This window comes from Dinoponera quadriceps, unplaced genomic scaffold (assembly GCF_001313825.1).
Source record: "Dinoponera quadriceps isolate SergipeBrazil2010 unplaced genomic scaffold, ASM131382v1 scaffold5784, whole genome shotgun sequence".
Lineage (NCBI taxonomy): Eukaryota > Metazoa > Arthropoda > Insecta > Hymenoptera > Formicidae > Dinoponera > Dinoponera quadriceps.
Window position 1 is genome coordinate 47,409 of NW_014559724.1, and position 21,469 is coordinate 68,877.

Sequence of the window (21,469 nt, forward strand, 5' to 3'; positions counted from 1 at the left end):
GAGTTCCCTTTTCCACCGCTTCCCTTTAACACGCGTGCGTCTACAAGACGTATGCGACCCACGCACGCGATCATCCCGGGCTTTAGGTTCCATATGGGAGGGGAAGTCTCGAGACATCGGCGCGATGCTTTTTCACTCCGATTTAATCGAAACTTTTTTTCTACGGAGCTAATACGAGGCACCTTGTATCCCTCGAGACGAAAATTTGTTGAAAATCTCGTTGCTCCGCAACGTTGAGATAATAAATAATCGATATGATTCGTCGGAAATAATTTGACAAACCGTTGATGCAGCGTGAATCGATGACAGTAGGTGTCGTAGAAATTCAAGAAATTATTTTGAATTTAAAAGAATGGTCGCAAAATTATCCCGATGTATGACACAGAAGCTCCGAATGATTTGCGCAAACATCGCGTGTGCGTCACGCGAAGTGTCTTATATAGCTGTAATAATATTAGAAATCCGGTGGACGCGCATCTCGTTCGTTGATATCTCGTCATATAAGATCCCCCGGGATTATCGCTGCACGTACGTGTATACACGGTTCGCGTGTGCGTGCCCATTCAGAATCTTTTCTTTCTAGTGGCCCATTGAAGAATCCAGCCGCGCGAGTCGCCCGTTATCTTAACACTTTGAGACCCAGAGACACCGGATTCATACTTTACCACCGGCGATATGCCCGATCTTCCCAGTGCTGTTTAGTTGATCGCGTTAATTTTGCAAAGTTAATATTTATTATTTAGAATGGTCAAGGTCGACGAAGCCGAAAATACGATCTGTCCTAACGAAGAAAATCGGACATCTTCTAAGTTTAGTTCGTATTTGCATGCGAATCAGAAGCGGATAGCTCAGGTATTGCCAAGGCGCCATAACATATAAGCATTGGAAGACGATTTCAATAGAGTTCCGACGAAGCTACATCCTGCAAACTACACGGGAAGATAAAATCAAGAATATACTTTCTTTTTAAGTTCAAGCTCGCCGCTGACGTAATTTTTACCGTCCGATCTGACGTTAATCGATCGTCGTTTGGCAGGCTCCTGTGAGAGATGCGAATGTTGCACAAGGACATTTCTTTTGCCACGATCTGCGAATACTAATCTCGGAATCGCGCCCCACCAATCTGTCCGGCGCACATTGACGAAAGCACATCGTGACAGGAAACGCGTCTCTCGTGACGATCGTCGTTTTCGTCTTTACGTCGCTCGAGATCATCGTGTATCAGATGCCATCGATCAAGAGTTAGCTTAAACAATTGCACGCGACCGCACAAGCGACGTAGAAAACTGGAAATCGATCGAAAATAGGACAATCGTGTGTAAATAAGTCGAGAGCGAGAGAGACGCTTTCGTTAAGGAAACAATTTGGCACTTGTCGATAGCGGACTTTCCACCGTCTCTTATGGCGTATCAAAAGTTTGCGAAAAAAGCAGTTTAGCTATTTGTATGTTTACAGGAGATACATATATATGCAAACACGAGTCGCAAAAATAATTCTAGTTTACCTCGTTGCTCGAGAGACTCCATAATTCAAGACAGCTGACGTAGATGTTGAAAGTCCTTGATAGCAAGTAGATCAATTGAGCAAACGTGCAACGACGCTTCGGACGTTATTAGAAAAAAATTTAATTTACCGCGAGATATGCCAACGATGGCTGCGGCGGTCCGATTCGAAATGTCGCAATTTCGCGCGGTGGTAACAACTTTAGAGACGCGTTTTGGCCAATTACCAGCGATTAAACGATATCTGTAAGTATAACGATATCGCGACTTGGCAGCCGCGCTCTCGCGTGTATCGCGCCTCGATTTAACTATCGTCGTTTATATTATGTTGGTGTCTATCTGTCGTCGGCAGCGCGAGAATCCGTGGATCCGACCGGCCGACCGACGCCAATGATCGAAAAATAGATACGAGCGCAACCTGTTCGAAATAGCCGAAGTGAAACCTGTGACACGCTAAGCGCGTGGTTCCTTCAAGCCGGCGTTCGACTCATCCGAACGCCGGTGGACCGCTGATCGATCTTAATGGAGGATGCGTGACCGGACGATGTAATGAATTTTTCACGACAGAATCAATGGTTATTTTGCTTCTGATTGAAACATAATCTCAATTAAGATGATTTACAATATTCTTCATATCCAGTAATGTAAATTCAATCAATATATTTACTAAATTTGAGAAGTGAGAATATGTATTACTACTATATCTTTTACTACACGTTTTCCTATATTAATTAAATGAGTAATTTCATTAATATAGATCTATTAATCATGCCTGTTTTTCAATCTGTGATAAACCAATATTGTAAACCAAAAGATTTTTCTATTCCCGTAAATAAAGATTCATTATTGTATAATATCTACCAATACAGTCTCAGTATTTGATCTTAATTTTGATTTTAAAGATCATAGGATTGATTTTTATGATTATTGCACTCGTAACAATTTTCTAATGAATATCAATTGAACTTATCATGGCCGGATAAATTTAGCTTCCTGCACCGTTAACGTGAGCGGTTATTCTTCGCTCGATACGATGCGCATGAATCGAGGGCTTTTGCAGTTCGCGGGTCGACAGGAGATCACCCGCGGTCGCGAAGGTGTCTAACCGAAAGAAGGAAGGAAATCTAATTATAGAAGTCGTTGTGCCGCGTGCTGCGGTAGATGACGGGAGGGTGTGAGTGCGGGTGCACGAATAAGAATCGGTTGCATTGGGCGGCCATAAAATGCAGCCTGCATCCGCTTGGCGCAGATGTACCGCGGACGGGGTTCGCTCCCGCGAGGAGTCCGAAAGGATCTAGCGAGGTGCCCACCAGGGACAATGAACTAGGAAGATCCGCGATTAATCGAACGTGAGGAATTCTCTCTCTCTCTCTCTCTCTCTCTCTTGGACCCTCCCCGCGTTAAGAGCTGCTGTAACGGTCCTTTCGCTGTCGCATTAAGTGTATTATCTCGTGTACGCATAATGATAATCGACGCTTCATTGAGAAGTTTCCTCGAGGGCATTAAAGCAACGCGTTATCTACTCGCACGAGGGCCCAGCCTCGTTCATTACTCCGCTCATTCATCCGGGAGCCATGTGGTTCGCTGCTAACCCGTGCGGCACTTCCTGTCTCGCGTACCGCGATAAAAAGAGGAAAACAGAGATATCCTACCGGCCGACTTTGTACGGAATTCTTTTATTGCTGAAGAGAAAGTGGGAAAGCAATTACGGTAAAAAGTGCCCGGAGCAACGTGGCTAACTAACTCGCCGATTGTTTCTGGAGCAAAGCCCGACCAATCGCGCCGTCGACGGGTTCCAGCTGCTAGATCTCGCGCGTGATCAACTCGTGCCGAGCAAGCTGCGATTATTATTGTTTCCCTTTTTTCCTCCCTCCCTCACCCACACTCGTTCCTTCTCTCTCTCTCTCTCTCTCTCTCCGTCGGAGTAGCCGAGTGTATGCCCGTGACGTGGCCATGTAAGGGCTAGGCGGGGGTGCCGGGCCGCTAATTTTAGATCGACTCCCGTGCTTCCAGGAGTCGACTCGGCGAATCGGCAGCTGGTGATTCGACGGGTCGCCGCCGCACGTGGGTCCGACAATGCGTGTCGCAGCGTTCACCGGTCATCCCCCTTCTCGCTCTTCTCGTCTCGGAGAAGGCCGATTTGTCCGGTCGTCCTGGTCCAGATGTATTCCGGCCCTCCTTCAACTAAAACACTGATAAACATCTATTGAACGAGATTTAGTCGAGGAGGTCACTTGCTGGTCTTCCTCGGCTGCTCACCTCTTCGCTCTTCCTGATCGCGTCGCGAAGAGTTCGTTGGTCGCGTGTCCAACGTCGCGGCATGTCATGCTGTTCATACCTCCCGGTGCGAACTCCAGATTACATCAAATTTCTTACTCAGTAATGTAAATGCAATATACCTCGCGTTGTGCATAACAGTTACATCGTTGAATGAGACATTATAACAATGCTGTAGAAGAAGATGGTACTATAATCCTTGTAAGTGTTACAGGCCTCTCACTACTACCTAATATCTCCGCTATGTGATGAATTTTAGCGGTTACTTGTGAAAGTATTTGTTTAATTGCCCACCATTATGCAATGGCGCTAATATGCAGTAGCCAATATTTATTACGCATTTTTTACTTCCGAGTATTTCGAAACGTTTTCAAAGTATATTTTTTTAACATTTAGTCACACGTACTTCCTCATTCTTCTTTAATTTAGGCGTATTAGCACACGACGACGGACAGAGAGAGAAGAAGAGAGGAGCCGGAAACCGAGCGGAATCCTCGGAAAGCGTGGCAGAGGGCCGCGGGTAAAAACGCATCCGATGCATCCTTTGCGATGCGGAAAGGGGGAAACGAAGGCGTGCGCGAACGTCCCTTTGAGCACGAGCTGAGGCGGCAAGGGGGTAAAGGCAGAGGCGATCTGGTGGCGGCTGGTGCAGCGGATGTTTGAAGCCGCTGAAGAGAGCGAGGCGGTGGTTCCTGTCCTGGTTTCCCTTCTTCGTTTCCCGCCGTCTCTCTCGCGATTCTCCCGGTCCTCCTTCTCTTGCCCAGTCACCACGCGTAGGAAGCACCTCGGCGGATGTGATGTTTAAGACAGAATCACCCCGGCGCTGACAAAAAGCTCCGTATAAATAGGCGGTGGTTGTTGCCGTCCACCGGCCGTAAGCCGATATCGCGCGTGTCACGCTCTGTGACCCACATAATCGGATTTGATTGTTTTTTGAAGCAACCGGCGGCCGATCTTTTCTTTCACGTTTGGACGAGTCGTCGCGGAGGCGAAGGAGAAAAGGAGTTGGTGCCGGTCGTGATGCCCGCGGGTGGAATAAAACCGCCACCGCTACGAAATAAATAAGGGAGCGATAAGACAACTGACAACTTTCCCGATAAATCCCTGTTGGGAGCCGTCAGCTCACAAATTGAGAGAATTATTGTTATTTTCGGCCTCGACATTATACTCTCTTCATGGTTTTAACCACAAAAATAATAGTAGCAACATGTATATAAGTGTCACTGACGTTATAGTAACACATTGGAAAAATGGTTCTCCTGACTATAATTCTTTCATTATGTGTCGATCACACATAGTGCTACAAATACTAAACTTTTCTCTCAATACTCTATTAACGTGTTACGTATTAACGATCACAGTTACGTGAGACCGTCGTGACCTCATATGTTCAGTAACATGCCAGTCTTAATTTTTAGTCTAATTTTCAATCGGGTCATTTGGTGAGAAGACAAGTCGGAAGTGTTACCGATGCATGTCCGGGATTTGATATGCTCGACACGTGAGCATATCGCCGCCTTCGCTCTTCGGGCTCCTGCTGAGGCATCGAGAGACCTCCCGGTGTCTGTCCGGCCCGCATATGCATGAACGAAAGGCTTCTTCGCTTTTCGAATTGTTTCACTTGCTGGTCTTTTTACCGAAAGCTGAAGACACTATAAGAAAAAAGAAATGGGCCCGGGGACCAACGCACGGTTCACACCTCCTCGGTGCCCTCCTCTCCGCCGGATTGTAAATAGATACATTCTGTGGTCGGCTTTATACAGTGTTAACTCCGTGGGAGAGGGTGAATGGGATATCCAACCACCACTGACAGCCACATGTCATAACTTAGTGTCAGCAATACTGAAGGTATTGCCTATAAATGGAAATATATCTCTTCTGAGGTAGTAAAGTGGACACGGTTTTTCTAAAAGTGAGAAGCACAAAAAATAAGTATTTATACTTTCTGCCAATTGAAACGACGTAAAGACGAAATGTGAAACAGAGAGAATTAACATCTTAAGATGTATCTCGATTTATATCAAGAAAATTAACTTTTTCAAATTATTTTTTAAATTATCGGTAGAGAGAGAGAGAGAGAGAGAGAGGGAAAGAGAATGAGAGAAGTTTTCACTTTTAGAAAAATACATATTTTTGCGGACAAGAAAATGCTGAATGAATTTGAAGGGTTAATGATTTAATGCGAGTAACGTGCGATTGGGAACGGTACGACGGTATGGTGCATATTCTCTTATGGGGATATCACCTGCTCCTATTGTTTAAGCGAACGGAGTGAACCGGCGTCCGGTGCAGATTGCGGCTGGCGCGTGCCCGGTTCGCGGAAACCCGACACTCTTACTTTTACGACATTCTGCACGGTGCAGGCGCTCAAAAGTCTCTTTAGAAAAGCTGCACCCGTCCCGTGACGCGACATGTGCATGAAGAAATCAAACTTGTCACGCCCCGTACACAGGGGGTACCTAAGGTTCTCCAAATTCGCAGATCCGCTGAACTCCAATGATGGAAATTACTTTAATGTGATTTTACGATTTCTTCTTACAAGTTTAGATATAATTATTAAAAAAATGAATGGGAGATTAATCTGTAACATATTAAAGAGTTGCGCATCGAACTGCGTACCTCAAAACGTGAAAGTCTTGAACAATATGGTCTTCATGTCGAGAATGTCGTAGAGCCATTTCGGTCTAAACATCATGTCCAACCGATGGGCAAACCGATGACCTTCGAAGACGTACGAGACCTGTTACGAAGTTGCTCGTAGTTACAAAAGCGCGTTTAACCCTCGAATAAGGTGCAGTTACACGTATATCCCCGAATACGTCTAAAAGACGTTTCAAAGATGTCCTTTAGGACATCTTAGGACCTGTTCCGCCTTCGGATAAATTTATCTAATGGATAAATATCTGAAGAGCGTTTCGGTACCGAAATAAACTACAAGAATATGAAAAAGATTACTGGTATATTATTCTTCAATAGTATACCAGTGATTTTTTCATATTCTTGCAGTTTATTTCCGTACGTTTTTTAAAATATTTACCTTTTTATTCTCACAATAAGTTAGAAAATATTTAATAATAAATCAAATATATCTCAAAATATACAAAACACCTGAAATATAATATTTCACAAGCGCGCGCGCGGAAGAATATAAATCCGTTCGGATCCGACCCAATCTTGTTGTTCGAGGGTTACTTTAACACTCCGTTATCTACACAAACCAGGAAACCTGGCTAACATTCCATACATTCTACATCTCCTTCACTTAAATATTTATATCACATTATAGCCGAGCCATAATGGAGTACATTTTAAAGCGATTCCCGATACGACCCAGAGCAGCTTGTTCTCGTCGACGTGTAGTTGACGCACGCACGCGTGCGCGCGCGTCCGTGTGAGGGGAAGGAGCTGAAAATATACATAACAAACTAACGTCGACTGGAAAGTACGGCGGCTGCACGCGACTCGCCACGATGTAGAAGAACACGCTGACGGTCACATATGGCTCCGGGTACGCCGGTGTGGGTATGCTCCAGAGAACCTGATATGTGTAAAATTCGGCGGTTCCTTCCCTGCGGAGGCCAATGAACTCTACGTGGAACATCCAACTCTTTAGAGCCTGTAAAAAAAGAGAAATTCGAAGAACCCGTTTTCAATTTTCTTGTTACTCTTCCTTCGACGATCACTATGTCGAAAATCGTTTACCGGTAGTTGGTTCCATCCAGCCATTTCCTTTTTCAAACATTGCTGGGCCCTTCGCACATTGATATTGCCACATGTGGGCCACTTTGTACCGGAATAGATGAACGAATTGGTCAGTGTGGGAGATTTATGGGTTTGCTGTTCCTAACAGATTGCATGAAAGGTGATCAGTAGAAATGACAATTCGAAGACTCGCGACTTCTAGTTTATGCAACATCGAAATATGGAATTACATCATGATCACACGACAATAATATGATTACATGATGATGTACTGAGGTAATAATGGTATGACAGTAAAACTTGGCGTACTTTTCTGTACGTGCATCATCTTAATTAACGTAGTAAGAAAGTTAACGAACCATGATGGCAACGATCTTGATCGCTGCGGTGACCGCGGAATTAATAAATCTTTTCGCAAGGTGCGTCATGTCTTGACAAGATTCGAAATTCTGGGGTGTCATCACAAACGGTATGTTGTACACCGATCGTTTCTTTCGCCTGATCATCTCGATAAAATAACCTATGAGATAATGGATTTCAAAACGTCGTCGAGATCTCGATGTAATTTATTTTGCCGAATATACAGTCAATAGCGATCGTTACGTTTTTCATGTGTCGAAAAAAAAAAACAATTTTCTCTCTACGCATTATACATAAATATGCACAACGCTTCGTGATGTATATTCACCTACAATCGTATATAAGGTACCTACACACGTACAACAATTAAATATAAATATAAATATATATAAATATATATATATATATATGTATATATATATGTGTGTATATATATATATATATATATATATATATATGTATATACGCCGACTTAAGTTTACACGAACAATCTGTAATACTAAATCGTTAAAGCTTATATTAACAGTCATTTTTGGAGTGATTAGAATGGTCATGCTGCATGCGCGCCGCCTTCGTAGACGCTTCCAATCCCGTCACAGCCGCGAGAACTTCGAACAGGCTTTCCATCAGTCTGCCAAAAATCTCTGACATCTCTTCGTCTTTTCTCGTCACCACGAATATATCTGAAACGTTTATATATATATATTGTGTATTTGTTTGTTTTACTCCGTCGTCAAAATAAAGAGTGTTAAAAATATCCCGCCTTCTGCGACCGAGTTTCAAAAATATTTCGTTTCCCTTTTTAGAAAATCTAAGCGAATTTATTTATCAAACTAATACTACATCAAATTCATCGAGAATTAAAACTATGCGCTGCGACTTGTATATTAACTTTTATTAATTTTATAATGCCGAGGATAGTCCGAAACGTTTGTAATTAAAATTCTGTCTTATTTGTAAATTTCCTTCATTTATTATCAGAATCTTAGGATTGATTTCTTCTTCAACTTACCAGATCTATCCTGACCTATGTACTTGCAGTACATACTAACAGCAGTTGTCACGTCGTCGTCGTCGTGGAAAGGATCGCCTGGCCACTGTGCTCTGTGTAGTCTCACGGCTTCGAGCGCCGGGCACCACCGCGCATTTCTCAGCAGTTCCGCGACTCTGGCGACTTCTTCGACGGCACCGGCACCTGGCAGAGGGCTAGGGCTGGGCGTTGGAGTAGGCGTTCCTCGTTCACTCTCGGTGCTCTCTTCGAGCGCTCTGCTCAAGGCTATCTTCATGTTGGCGATCTCGATGGACAGATCTTGCAGAGGGATCTGCACGTTTCTAGCGGCGTTCATTAGCGCACCCAGCATCTTGTTTGACGCCTCGATCAGCAAGAGCAGTTGAAAATGCAGCTTGTAGAGCGCTCGGCCCATATCCAACAGCATCTCCTCAACGCCCGCCTCCGTGGTGTGGCTGCCGCCTAAAGCTTGAAGCTTGACGGTAGCTTTAGCTGCCTCCAAGCACTGAGAAAAATCAACGTGTCGCAGCTATCTAACTTGAACAACCGGAAATCTTGCAGAAGCTAACGAGGTCGACGTCGAAATGTCGTAATCAGAATACATCGAGGAAACTTACTTCCGTGGCATGATCCTTTCTGTCCAAAAATGTTTCCAGGTGTTCTTGAACCTCCAACATCCCGAAGCGCAATGTCTCATTCAATCGCTGATTCGCAAATATAGCGACAGAAAACCACACCAGAGGCGGCTCGGCTTTCGAACTGAGCAGCTCGGCGTGACTAGACAAGTGGCAGCCCAAGTGAGCCGAAGCCGGACTACCGTTGCTCAGCAAAGTGCTCGTCTCGCGTGTGAGACCGACAGACTTGCTGCTCACATCCTAAAAGATTACAAGAAAGATTAACTCTTGTAACACGATTCGAGAAGCTATTTCCATTCTTTCCAAACGGATTGTATCGTCTATCACGGGAAACTTGCCCTTAAAATTTTGCTAAGCAGTTGGAAGAAGCTCAGAGTGTTGTACGGAGCTTGAGTGATGAGGCTTTGAATTTGTTGCCTCCAGATTTCTTCGGCGTCGTCTCGCACGACCTGCCGGAAGGGCATCAGCGCGGACAGATTCGGCGACGCGTTGCACGGTGTCACATCACCGAGATCTCCCGCGCTCGAGCCGCTGTGGGTCAAGGGTTCGAGTGAATCGATTAATATGAGCGTCTTCAAGAGCCTTCACACGGAAACTTACGATGTATCAGACCTTGTGGATGAGTCGTGACGCGTACGGCTAGGTATCAACGAGAGGGAGGACGGTGGGAACATTCCCGGGATGCTGTTCGCTTCTTGGCCCGTCCCGGATCCGCCTGGCACTTCGTCCAAGGGTGACTCTGACCCGGCCTCGTCGTCCGATGACTCCTCAGCGACTCCGCGCTGCATGAGTTTGAAATTAATTGTAATTAGTCGGGATACATCGAGTACAAAGATTGCAAGTAATTTAGTCGGGATACATCGAGTACAACGATTGCAATAAAGCACAGTATGTTTCGTTATATAATTTTTAAACGTCTACACACCCGTGTGGTGTGTTTGCTGGACGACGGTGTCTTCTCACTTAGACTTTCCTCGAATTGTCTTAAACTAGGCTCTCGTTCTTCCCCCTCGCTGAGAGGACGACGTCGAACGCCCCAGTTAAAGTTATCCGTACTCTCACCCTGAAAAGTTTTACGTTTTATACCGATTTGAATAAGTATATTTCTACGTGTAAATAAGATCTAACGAAGTGTCGTTGTTGAGGCCCACCTCGACGCTTTCACTTTCGTATTCGAGGAAGTCGAAGTCCTTGAACACGCCGAATTGTTCATCGTCTCGTCTGGATCCGCCGCTCAAGTCGTTATTCGCACCAGAAACTTCCTCCGTTGAAGAGGCCATGGATGATTGTCTTTCCATCAAGTCCGAACTTTGGCTGAATATCACCTGAATGAAAAAAACGTTTTCGATAACGTGAGAAGTATGCGCAAGAGAGCGAGTTGAAGGGATCGGAAGCACAAATATATAAGTGACGGACAAATGCAAAGTTACGCACGCAACAATTAAGACGATACTATCTATTCTATGCTTTCGATTTAAAAATAAATATTTTGTTTTTTATGATAATTCCATATAATAATATATAAAATCCACTTATATTTGTTACTTCTCAATTAAATTGCTCAATTGGTATTTTGCCTCCAATAATATATTCCAATTTCAATCACGTGAATTTGCACAAGATATTTGGCAATTGTGCACATATGTGTTTTACATTTACTAGTTGTGCATACAGAGTGCTTTCGAACTATCGCAGTTTTTCTTCAGATTTTGAGAAATAGGCGGTTTCAACTACTTTAACGTCGAAGAAGCACAGAGAAAATTTTCAATATAACAATTCAATGAAGAGATGAAAACATATCGAAGTGAAATTCTTTAAAAACTGATAATTAATGCGACAGTGGCGGAGCAACCTGTATACAATTATGTACATATTGGTCATAAACAATGATATATTGTTTTATCAAAGACAACTGGATTGATTACACTATACTGATAACACGTTGTCGTCAAATAATGGGAACTGGCATAATCTCATGGCTGTTGTCAAGCACGTAAACATATACGAATATTTGCCGCTGTCGATTTTTGCGTAATCGCAACGGACGACAAAGCGTTAGGGAAATAAAAAGATAGGTCCCAGATGGCTGTGCGGGAAAGTTACGCTACTACCATTTCGGAAGATTCTACGCAAACGCGTGAACATATTTCGTCTGCTTCCGCAATAATGTGCATGTGACAACATTTTTACGAAGCTAATTGAAGCGTGACAGTACGTTCCATAGAATACACCGTAATATCGATTACAAGTACACAGGTACTTGTACTATCGTGAATTAACAGTGAGTGCAAGTTGCATTTAATAATAACCCTTTACCTTGCTATACAATGTCATTGAACTAATGTGCTCATCCTAGAAAGGGGTACATAATGAAAGTCAGTTGGCTTTTTGGTAAGGTAAGGTATATAATCCGCGCGGTCCGTAGGATAGGAAAGTTCACGCTACTCGAATAACGATTAAAGTACACCGCAAACGTACCGACGGGCTCTTTGGTAATCCGACTCTTTGTCCACACGTAGTCAACAGGTTCACCAAGCACTCTCTGACGCGACCCTGTCCGAACATAAACATTTTATTTCACACGTTAAATATGCTTGATCTAGTATTTACACAATGTTGCAACAAACCTCGCTCGCGTATATGCGCCTTAAATCTTTCGAAACTTAATTTTAATTTAATTATAACTTAAGAACTCGACTATATAAATTTATCTACTTGAGTGTACCGACAACTTTTCATAAACTCTCGTAAAGTTAAGACGATTTACATATTAATAGAACAAAGTCCACCTAAAGTTTAATATGACAGGAAAAACGAATTATATATTTATTAAAACTAAGTATAAGTCTGTGTACCTGTGACATCCAAGGTTTTTTCCATCCTGCGATAGTGCTGTTGTCAGCTGGAGACAAGGACAACGAGCAACGCGGGGAGCCGAGTGATTTTTCTTCTACGCCTTGGCGTATCAACCAACGTCGACCGATCACCGGCGTTTGGGATAGGTCGAATGTGAAGTCCATTGTCCTTCCTATTCGTGGTAATAAAATAAAGTATACCGATAAAAAGAAAAGAATACAATATTCGGTATAAGTGGAGAAGCGATGGCTCCTTATCTCATATCTCATGATAACATAAAGCAAATAATTTTTATTGCGATTTCCGAAATTATTATTATTAGCTCTACTGAAAAAGATACATATCTTAAACATCCAGGTGCAGATCGAAGACATAGGGGAAGACAAGTGAAAGCTACATATTTAAGGGGACATAAGGCCGTTTGATTATACTTAGACTTAAAAAAAAGAAAACACAATTTTATTTTATACGAAGCGGTTACAATCTATCTTTATTGTTATTCTTATCACAACCTGATTGTTGTGTAACAAATCATCCGTGTCGTGTATGCATGCCGCGTCGCAAGAGAGAGAAACAGAAACCAATGATAGGTGCGGAAAACAATAAATGTGCTTTATTAATTAATGAGAGACGTGGGACTTACCGGGTAGCTCTTTCTTGGTGAATATCTCGGTGTCGGTGAAGCTAGGATGCGGCGACGCTAGCGAGGACTCCCAGGACGAGCCGTGCATCGACGTCGGTGGGGCTACGAGTGTCGACGACCTCGTCACTACAAGCTTCAAGATTTTAAGCGCTTCCTTCCAGTGAGTGCCCTGAAACGTGATGTCTGTTCATTAGGCAAACAGCAAATGTGCAAAGTGAGATATTACTTTTCACAATCGGTGTTACGGAATCAATATTACGCTGCTAATGGTAATATTGAAATATACATTTGATGATTTTACCTCGACATATTTAGATATCACTCTCAAGAGCTCGGTATTGATCGGCTGCGCGGCTGGCGACGCTAGATCTACGTAGTGCAACATGCAATGTATAATGCTGAGTACAGGCAGTGCCACGCTGCTCGGGCCTTTCTCCAGAACCTCCACGAGGAAAGCGAGCATATTGAAGCTGAGGTGAGCGTACGAGTCGTAAAGGTATTTCACCACACATTTAGTCCACTGGAAGCTTTCCTTGCTGAACGTGCGCCGGCTGTACAGTGTCATAACTGTGCCGAGATTTTCCAGTTTCTTGCCCTTTTCCGCGCTTACCTACCACCACAGAATCAGAAATTCACTGATAGAGGATATTTCAAAGTAATATACAGTTGGATTTAGTTTACGAGTGAGAAAGAATATTTCCTTAGCCGTTAACGAAGAAAATAAATATACAGATGGGCTTACTTGCGCAATGTTCTCGGCGCTTCTGATGCAGAGTTCGTTGGCGTCTTCATAATTCAGCAACATATAAGGTAGCAACGATACAACGTTCATCGGGAACGCGAGGCTTTGCGTGGGATCGACCACCGGCAAATCTAACAGAGGTGTGAATTGAGACAGTAACGTGACGACCGGCTCGTACGTGTTGGGACTGGTGCATCCTTTCAACAAGAGTGCGTGCACACCGGGAAACGAGGTCCACCGTAGCTGTTGCTGCAGCTTCTCAACTTTATCTCTTGCATCCGGTCGATCGAGCGGTAATCTGTGCAGCACGCGGCTAAGAAGCCGCAGCGCCAGAAGGAACTCGTGCTCGTAATCCGACTCAAGCAAAGACACCGATAACCAGAACAGTTGCGCCAATATAGTCATCTTGTCGTCTTGGGTCGCGGAATCGCCCAACAGCTTCAAAGACTGCGCTGACCTCGATCTGGACAGATTCGAGTTGGGATATTTGTTACCACCAACTCTGTTCTCCAATTCTGTAACAAAACATTACTTGGAGAGTTTCTGTAAATTAAAAGGTAAAAGAATTCAAACGTAGAAATTCAATTCAGCTCGCACTCTTATTCGAAGAAAGCTGATTCTAAAACAGAGTGAATAAAAATATAATACATGAAAAATTAAACTTCGATATTTCAAGGTAATGACGACCGATTGTTAAGTAATTATCGCGTCTCTTACGTTTTATCTTTTTTTTTGGCATACTTGAAGTTTCAAGAGCAATGTTATAGTTTTCCTTTACGCTCCTTAATTTCCTCTTCTACTTTTACAGAATTTTGCAATCTTATTCCAAAAAGTTCTACACTCTAAAATTCTACTACGGTTGATGGTACTAACCTTTTATATCGCTAGCTGCGGAATTGCCACCGCTGGATCTCTTCATGCAATAGCTGACCGAGTAGCTGGTGCTCCTTGTATGTCCACCTTGATTCAGGTGAGAAAATATATGCGGTCCAGCAGGATAACCATTTCCTGGGCTGCGCTTGCCCCCGATTATAATTCCCGATACCGGGTCCTTATTGTTCAAGTTCGGCGTCGATTTGAAGATCTCCTTCATAAAATCGAGCGGTCTAAAGTCCGACTCGAGGGAATCGACAGCCGCTTCCAACGTCAGCAACAACTCCGTTACATATCCCTGATGCGGACACCGAAAGAATTGTAAAGCAAGAATCGAAACAAACAACTATACAACTTTAAAACTACAAGAGTCTCAATGTTTCATAATTGGTTTGTTCTTTTTGGCTGCACTAGTTCAAAACATTTACATAGACTATTAAAGCATATGGAGCGTAAATACGAGATTCTCACGCTTTAGTGTGCGCAAATTTCGCGAACTAATGCAGCCAGTTGAAAAAAATAAAATAAAATACCTGCATGTCTTCTCCTTGCTCGGCAACCGTCTCCACCAGCCTTGATAAAATGTCAGACAACATTCTGGAGGTAATAGGGACGCGCAGCGCCCGGAAAACTTGCAGAGATCTTCCGGCGTAGTGCCGGGACGAACAGGAAAGACCTAATTGCAGCGCCGTTTGCGCCCATCTCTGACTGACTAACGCGTGCGGCAGCGAGTCTCGAAAGACACGCAACACGTGACGAAGTAATACTGTAAGTTGCTCCGCGCTGCGGACCCACCATACTTTGGCAGTCATGTCTTCGTAATTCCACAAAGGTTGATTAATCCTGTGTCGTGCGGAAATCGAGATATCGAGTAAGGCATTCCGTCTAATCACGTACGTAATTAGTTTGCTTACCTAGAAGCCAGGAAATTAATCAAAGATTTAATAACGTCTTGTATTGGCATGTTAGGTCCTGGCTGAGGACCCGTCCAATTATTCACGTCCTCCGGCGTTACAATGACAGGCGGCACCGCGTTCGTCGCCGCCGTCGTCGTTGCCGTCGTTGTTCCGCTCGAGGTCGGCCAACTGTTGCACACCGCTGATTCTGTTACAATATTTACTCCTGTTAGACTCGAGTGCGCGATCCAATTTCTACACAAACCGGACTGATTAAATACCAGCGTGTGTCATACCATAGTGAGAACTGCCGTAATCCTTACAATCGTCCGTCGTCGTCGGTTGATTCGCGTGATTCATCGACATCGGCGGGGTGGACGCCGAGTTCAGCAAAGGTGAGTGGGTCGGTGTATCATCCGCGAGCGAAGAAGAGGGCAAGGGGGGCGGAGGGGGCGGCGGAGGTGGTGGCGGTGGTGCCGGTGGAGACGCTGACGAGTCAGGCGGCATCGGCGGCGGCGGCGGCNTGTCCACATTGGTTGGCGGCGGCGGGGGTGGTGGCGGTGGCGGAGGCGGTGGCGAAGAGGGCGGCGGTGGCGAAGACGACGGCGGAGGAGTGGTGGGCGGCGGGGCTGGCGGTGGACCGTACAAGTAGCTGTCGAATTCCGGATCCACTTCCGTAAAATTGTGTTCCAACACCGGTAAAGCCGGGGTAGACAGTCCCAATCCCAGCTGCTCCGTCTTCGACGCGAGAAGCACGCGCGCCACTCCGAGATGATCGCGATGGTCTCCGAGCACGACCAGCAGGTTCAGCAGCAGGCAGCGGCAGTGATCGCGCACGAGCGGTCTCGAGTGGTCCAGACCGAGAAAGACTATGTGCAGCATCAGGGGGACATGTATAGCCCAATCGAGCTGGATCCCGTCGACGACCACATCGGTCAGCAGCATCACGGCAATGTTGCACCTAAGAGTTAATGACGGATCGTTATTAAGAATGCAGATCCTCTCTCTCTCTCTCACTCTCTCTCTCTCTATCTCTTTCTCTCACAGAAAAGTATATACGGAGAAAATATCATTCTACTGTTAAGAAAAGCAATTTACTCAGTATATTTTTCTTTTAACTTTCTAACGACAAGGTAAACTTTCAACGTATCCAGGAAAGTAACGTTGGATCCGACTCCATGCTCTGTTTTGTTCATTTTTCATGTAATCCGTATATAAAATGAGGTAAAAGAAAGAAATAATAATATGAAATACTCTTCAAGAGAAACAGCGCGTAAAATACACGCTGTAAAATAAACGAGCCGTGAGATTGCGTTCGACCCCAACTTTGTAATCAAAGGATTAAGTAATAGTTATCTTCAATAAAAAATATTTCCTTGATAAGTCTTAAAATATATATTAATTACAAATTTGAGAAAAGTTCATTATCACGTAAGAAGAATTTGTTCTCTTTTCAAGAATATTACGAACTTTATTGAAAAAAAGTTAAATCCGATTAATTCGGTGAATAAGCAAGCCGAAGTTTGTTTAATATTCTTGATTGAAGTACTAGACTTACTAGTGTTGAGAATATATTTTGATTAAATTTAATGCTCATGATTGAACGTTACGATACATAGACTTATGAAATATATTTGAAGCTAATAATATTTATTTGAATGTGCGATATGTGTTTTTCTGTGTGTAGCTATTAAGCTGCTTTGCATTTACCTGTGAAAGCCGCTTATCGGCTGAGAGCTATCGGGCAAGTACTCGGTCAAAGGAGCGAAATAACCACCGTATTCCGGCATCGGTAAAGGGTGCGGTTGAGGAATATCAAACTTCTCGTCGACGCATGCCATCTTTCCGTTCACTCCGATGGGCCCGTTACGGCCGGCATAACACGATTCGTCGGTGGTTAACTGAAAGCGTATTCATCGTTCCGTATATTTAATCCGTTACATAGATATATATTGACACTTTTCCAATAATTTATATGTACTTACCAATCAGTTTCCCAATAATTTATATGTACCCACTAATCAGTTTCAATTTTGTTAACGTAACGTACCTCGGCTTCCGTGGTCGGAGTTGATAGATCGTCTGGAAGAACTGGCGGACCGCTCGCAGTCCTGGTTTTTTCTGCCCTTGGAGTTTGAAACCCCGCGAGTGCTCGCAATGCAGTGTCGGACTTTGAGCTACACCGAAAAGGTTCAAAGGTCATAAAATACATTCTGATTTCCGCGATATTACTGACGAGCAACGCTGGCTAAGTTAACTTTTATTTTAATTAAGTTGAGAGAGAGAGAGAGAGAGATATTAATAGCCTATAAAATTAAATTAGTAGATTAAACTAAAAGTTATTTAAACCAAAACTAACTTAACAAAAAGTTAAGTTGATTTTAAATTAACTTATTAAAGTTAAAAGTTAATTATGCAAAGTCATATATATATATATATATATNCTTTTCAATCGTAGGTTAAATTTATGCTGAATAAAGAGCTGAATAAAAACAGTCTATTACAAAAAAATATGTTTTATGACTGTTTTATATTTAGAATTTTATGTAAGAAAAGAACATAAGCGCTCAAAGCAATAAAAAAATTCTGCTGGCATTATTTTTTACCTTTCTTATTCTATTATAAGCCGACAATGATTTTAATATCGATGAATTATTTCAACTTAATGATAAAAGAAGTTGATAAGTTAAAGTCATTGCATTTTAAATTAACTAGATTAAGTTAAAAGTTAACTCACTTAAAATTAACAAAGTTAAGCAAAAGTTGTTGATTTTTTCACTTAACTTTTAACTGAATAAGTAATTATTATCTAACTTTGCTGACGAGTATCTAAAATTGTACAATCGCGAGGCAATAAGTGGGAGATGTTCCGAACTAATTAAAAAATGCCTGCGAGTGCGCGTAGATAATTCAGAGCAGCAATAATGCCGCGAGACAAAGCAGAGAAATGTGATAAAAGTCTATAAATCTATAACGCAATATAATGAATAAGTCTATAAGTCTATAACGCAATATAACGAATAAGTCTATAACGCAAATGTCACTCACCCGGTTTTAACAGGATCCTCTCCCGAGTGCCTTTTCGTATGAATGGTGCCCTTTTCGACGCCGAGGTCTCGAGGTGGGTTGGCGGGGTCGGCGGCGGGTGCGTCACTGTGCGACGAGGCTTTCCTCATGCTGGTGAGCCGATAAAAGGGCGGTGTTTCCGTCCGCTCGATCAAGCAGTTCAACGTTTCGACCGTCTCTAATTCCGTCATCATCTCGTCGACGAGGCGATCCGGGCGAGCCCGCGCCAGATACAGCACCACACGCTTCGCCTAACGAACGTAAGACGCTAATTCAAGACACCTGCTGCCTCGGCAGTCGTCTCGAAAAAAGTTGCGCTTACGTATGGCAGTAATTCCTGAGGTGCCATTCCCGAAACGATGATCAGATAGCGGATGATGACCTTGAGATTATTGGGCCAGCAGCCACACAGAGTCGCCCACAGCTCTTCCGTCTCTTTGGGGTGCTCATCGGAAAACTGAAAAATGTTCCAAATTAGCAAGATTTAGACGAGATTTAAGGAAATGCTAAGGTCGATAACGTAGAGGTGATTTTCAAAATGTTATGTTACAAACACGTACATGATCATTCTTTTTTACATTTTTTGTACATATAGATCTTATGTAGGTGTAAGTGCGATATAAATGTGAATACGATGTGCGGTACACTGTTTTATCACGTATAACAGAAAATTTAGTCAAGATATATAAAAGTTTGTCTGCTTTTCGTATTTTTTTAGATCTCAAAATTTAATTGAAAAAGCGAAGGAATAAAAATATGAAACATATTTTAAGGGAATATGAGACAATCAGAGAAAAAACACAAATACAGGAATTCCTGAAAGAGGATGAAAAAGGATTAGAAATAATGAAGGGTATAGAGTGGATGCGAAGAGATAATAGGAAAAAGGATGAAGGAAGATGAGAGGAAGGAAGAACGAGGATAAGGGAAAAGAAAATAAAGCGGAATGAAGGGGAAAAGAAGAGAGAAAAGCAGTAAGGTCGTGGTAGGAAGAGAGAAGGGGTGTGATAAAATGTGCAATAATAAGATTAAGTAAAAGGAGAAAGGTAGCGTGACAAGTAAATGGATTCGTTAATATAGGTAATATATAAAGTGCAATTTTAGATTAGATTAAATTAATTCAGGTAGATTAAACAGTATGAGAATATAAAATGCAGAAGAAGAGGTAAAATAAAATATGTTATATTTGCGACATAAATATCAGTTTAAACAGTCAAAGTAATAAAGAAAATGAAAATTAAGAAAGTTAAAATTAGGACATATATATAATCAAAGAGTAAGATAAACGTAAATATAAAGAAAGATATATGTAAACCATTCAAGGGAGCCATTCAAAGCCGAAAAGCACGGATTAAGAATAAATAACATTTCATTGAAAGGATGTAAAAATGTTCTTTGAAATTTTCCTCACTGGAGCATTGATATATTCGGTATAAATTGCAGGATTTTTGCATCAGGCAGATATTTACGCTAACCGACATCTATAATAGAGATGTCAATTTTGAAATGTTTAATCGTTCTTGTCACACATTGAGCAATGCCCAAATTGATTTCCATACGTACTTTCGCCATACAAAATCATGTATAATTCCGTGCAACTAATACAACGTAAAAACTTTGCCGAAAGAAATCAGTACCTTGTTGGCAAAGTTTTCAAATATGGCATCCCCTTAAAGACCCCCTTAAGAGGGAAGACTTACCTTGGCCGTAATGTAGAAAAGATTATTAAGCACCATCTCCGTCGCTTCTGCACTGCCCCAGCCTTCTCGGCGCGTTCCACCGCGCGTCACGTCGCTCGTGTAATACTGTAAACAAAAAGGAGTTATTTTAAGAAACGTCTGAACGCAAAAAAACAGCAGGTACATTCGTCGCACGAATGATCACGACCATTGTCGATTTGGGAAAGAAGATGAGAAAGATTCAGCAAAAAATGTATCTCTTGTGGAGGCGCCGGGTATCGATCCCGGTACTTCTCGCATGCGAAGCGAGCGCTCTACCATTTGAGCTACGCCCCCGATATGTAATCGAGATAATTAAAATTAATATAATCATCAATATAATCGTACGACATATATATATATATATATATATATATATATATATATACATATACAAAATGAGATTTTAATTTCTATAAGCTCCCAATTTTTACTTTCTATTTTCACAGTTCAATTTTCGCTCGCGCATAATCTACCGACAACGTAGATCGTACCGTTGGCGTACATACATAATTGAGATGCATACTGATGCATCACAATTAGCGTGCAATCTCCGCGTATTTCTGCCCGCGGCAGGCATCGAGGATCGTTTGGAGGATTCGTTCACAAAGCAGCGACCACTTTTCCCGAACAAATAGTCGGGAATTACAAAGAGATTCCAGCGTGATTCCGAACGGAAAGCTAATTTGCATCGTTGTAAACCAATAATAGTGTGCAGGATTATCTGGTATTCCAAATATTGGCCATGCAAAATTACTTGAACACGTAATTGAAGAAGTTCCTTAAATATCACCGATCGCACGCAACTCGAAGTCAATTATAACGCAAGAAAGCGTGGCTTATTTATTTCGCATATGCGTCGCACCTGGAGAACCCCGCTCTAGAGCTTTCTAATATTATATTTCGAGCTTCCGCATAAAAATAGATCGTTCTCACAAGTCTCCAGAATACCATTGGGTCAAATACATCATACCGACGTACTCCATTTATCTTTCACGAAGCGAAGCGCTAAAATTAAAAGACTACGATTTTCCAATATTACATTTAGAGTTCTCGCTTGCAGATCACTGACATGGTCCAAAAATTGACCATAAAATATAAGGTAAGTTTATCGTGGGGGCGTAGCTCAGACGGTAGAGCGCTCGCTTTGCATGCGAGAGGTACCGGGATCGATACCCGGCGCCTCCAAC

The 21,469-nt window shown here is 42.7% G+C and overlaps 2 protein-coding genes and 2 non-coding genes across 10 annotated transcripts in view; 1 reads left to right on the forward strand and 3 right to left on the reverse strand.

Moving 5' to 3' along the window:
- Positions 1–6,399: 6,399 nt before the first annotated feature.
- On the reverse strand, positions 6,400–7,505 carry LOC106750424 (A-kinase anchor protein 14-like). The gene is given in 3 exon segments (XM_014630755.1): positions 6,400–6,533; positions 7,206–7,395; positions 7,482–7,505. Coding segments are annotated over 3 exon segments (348 nt in total).
- A 524-nt stretch (positions 7,506–8,029) lies between these two features.
- Positions 8,030–21,469, reverse strand: part of LOC106750441 (protein furry) — a 33,535-nt gene continuing 20,095 nt past the window's right edge. For 3 of the 7 annotated variants that reach the window (XM_014630796.1, XM_014630797.1, XM_014630790.1), the window contains 21 exons: positions 20,262–20,366; positions 18,884–19,018; positions 18,544–18,812; positions 17,546–17,672; positions 17,206–17,396; positions 15,792–16,456; positions 15,514–15,703; positions 15,133–15,442; positions 14,600–14,897; positions 13,727–14,241; positions 13,286–13,594; positions 12,985–13,153; positions 12,341–12,513; positions 11,964–12,038; positions 10,637–10,810; positions 10,411–10,548; positions 10,086–10,267; positions 9,824–10,016; positions 9,468–9,725; positions 8,854–9,355; positions 8,030–8,524 (listed from right to left, as the gene is read on the reverse strand). In XM_014630796.1, coding sequence (XP_014486282.1) covers positions 8,361–8,524; positions 8,854–9,355; positions 9,468–9,725; positions 9,824–10,016; positions 10,086–10,267; positions 10,411–10,548; positions 10,637–10,810; positions 11,964–12,038; positions 12,341–12,513; positions 12,985–13,153; positions 13,286–13,594; positions 13,727–14,241; positions 14,600–14,897; positions 15,133–15,442; positions 15,514–15,703; positions 15,792–16,456; positions 17,206–17,396; positions 17,546–17,672; positions 18,544–18,812; positions 18,884–19,018; positions 20,262–20,366 — 5,142 coding nt within the window. In that variant the 3' untranslated portion in view covers positions 8,030–8,360. The remainder of the gene's footprint in view (positions 8,525–8,853; positions 9,356–9,467; positions 9,726–9,823; positions 10,017–10,085; positions 10,268–10,410; positions 10,549–10,636; positions 10,811–11,963; positions 12,039–12,340; positions 12,514–12,984; positions 13,154–13,285; positions 13,595–13,726; positions 14,242–14,599; positions 14,898–15,132; positions 15,443–15,513; positions 15,704–15,791; positions 16,457–17,205; positions 17,397–17,545; positions 17,673–18,543; positions 18,813–18,883; positions 19,019–20,261; positions 20,367–21,469) is intronic. The other 4 variants (XM_014630791.1, XM_014630794.1, XM_014630793.1 and 1 more) reach the window with 2 other exon arrangements.
- On the reverse strand, positions 20,504–20,576 carry Trnaa-cgc. Its single transcript has one exon. It is a non-coding gene; the product is annotated as a tRNA-Ala (tRNA).
- On the forward strand, positions 21,395–21,467 carry Trnaa-ugc. Its single transcript has one exon. It is a non-coding gene; the product is annotated as a tRNA-Ala (tRNA).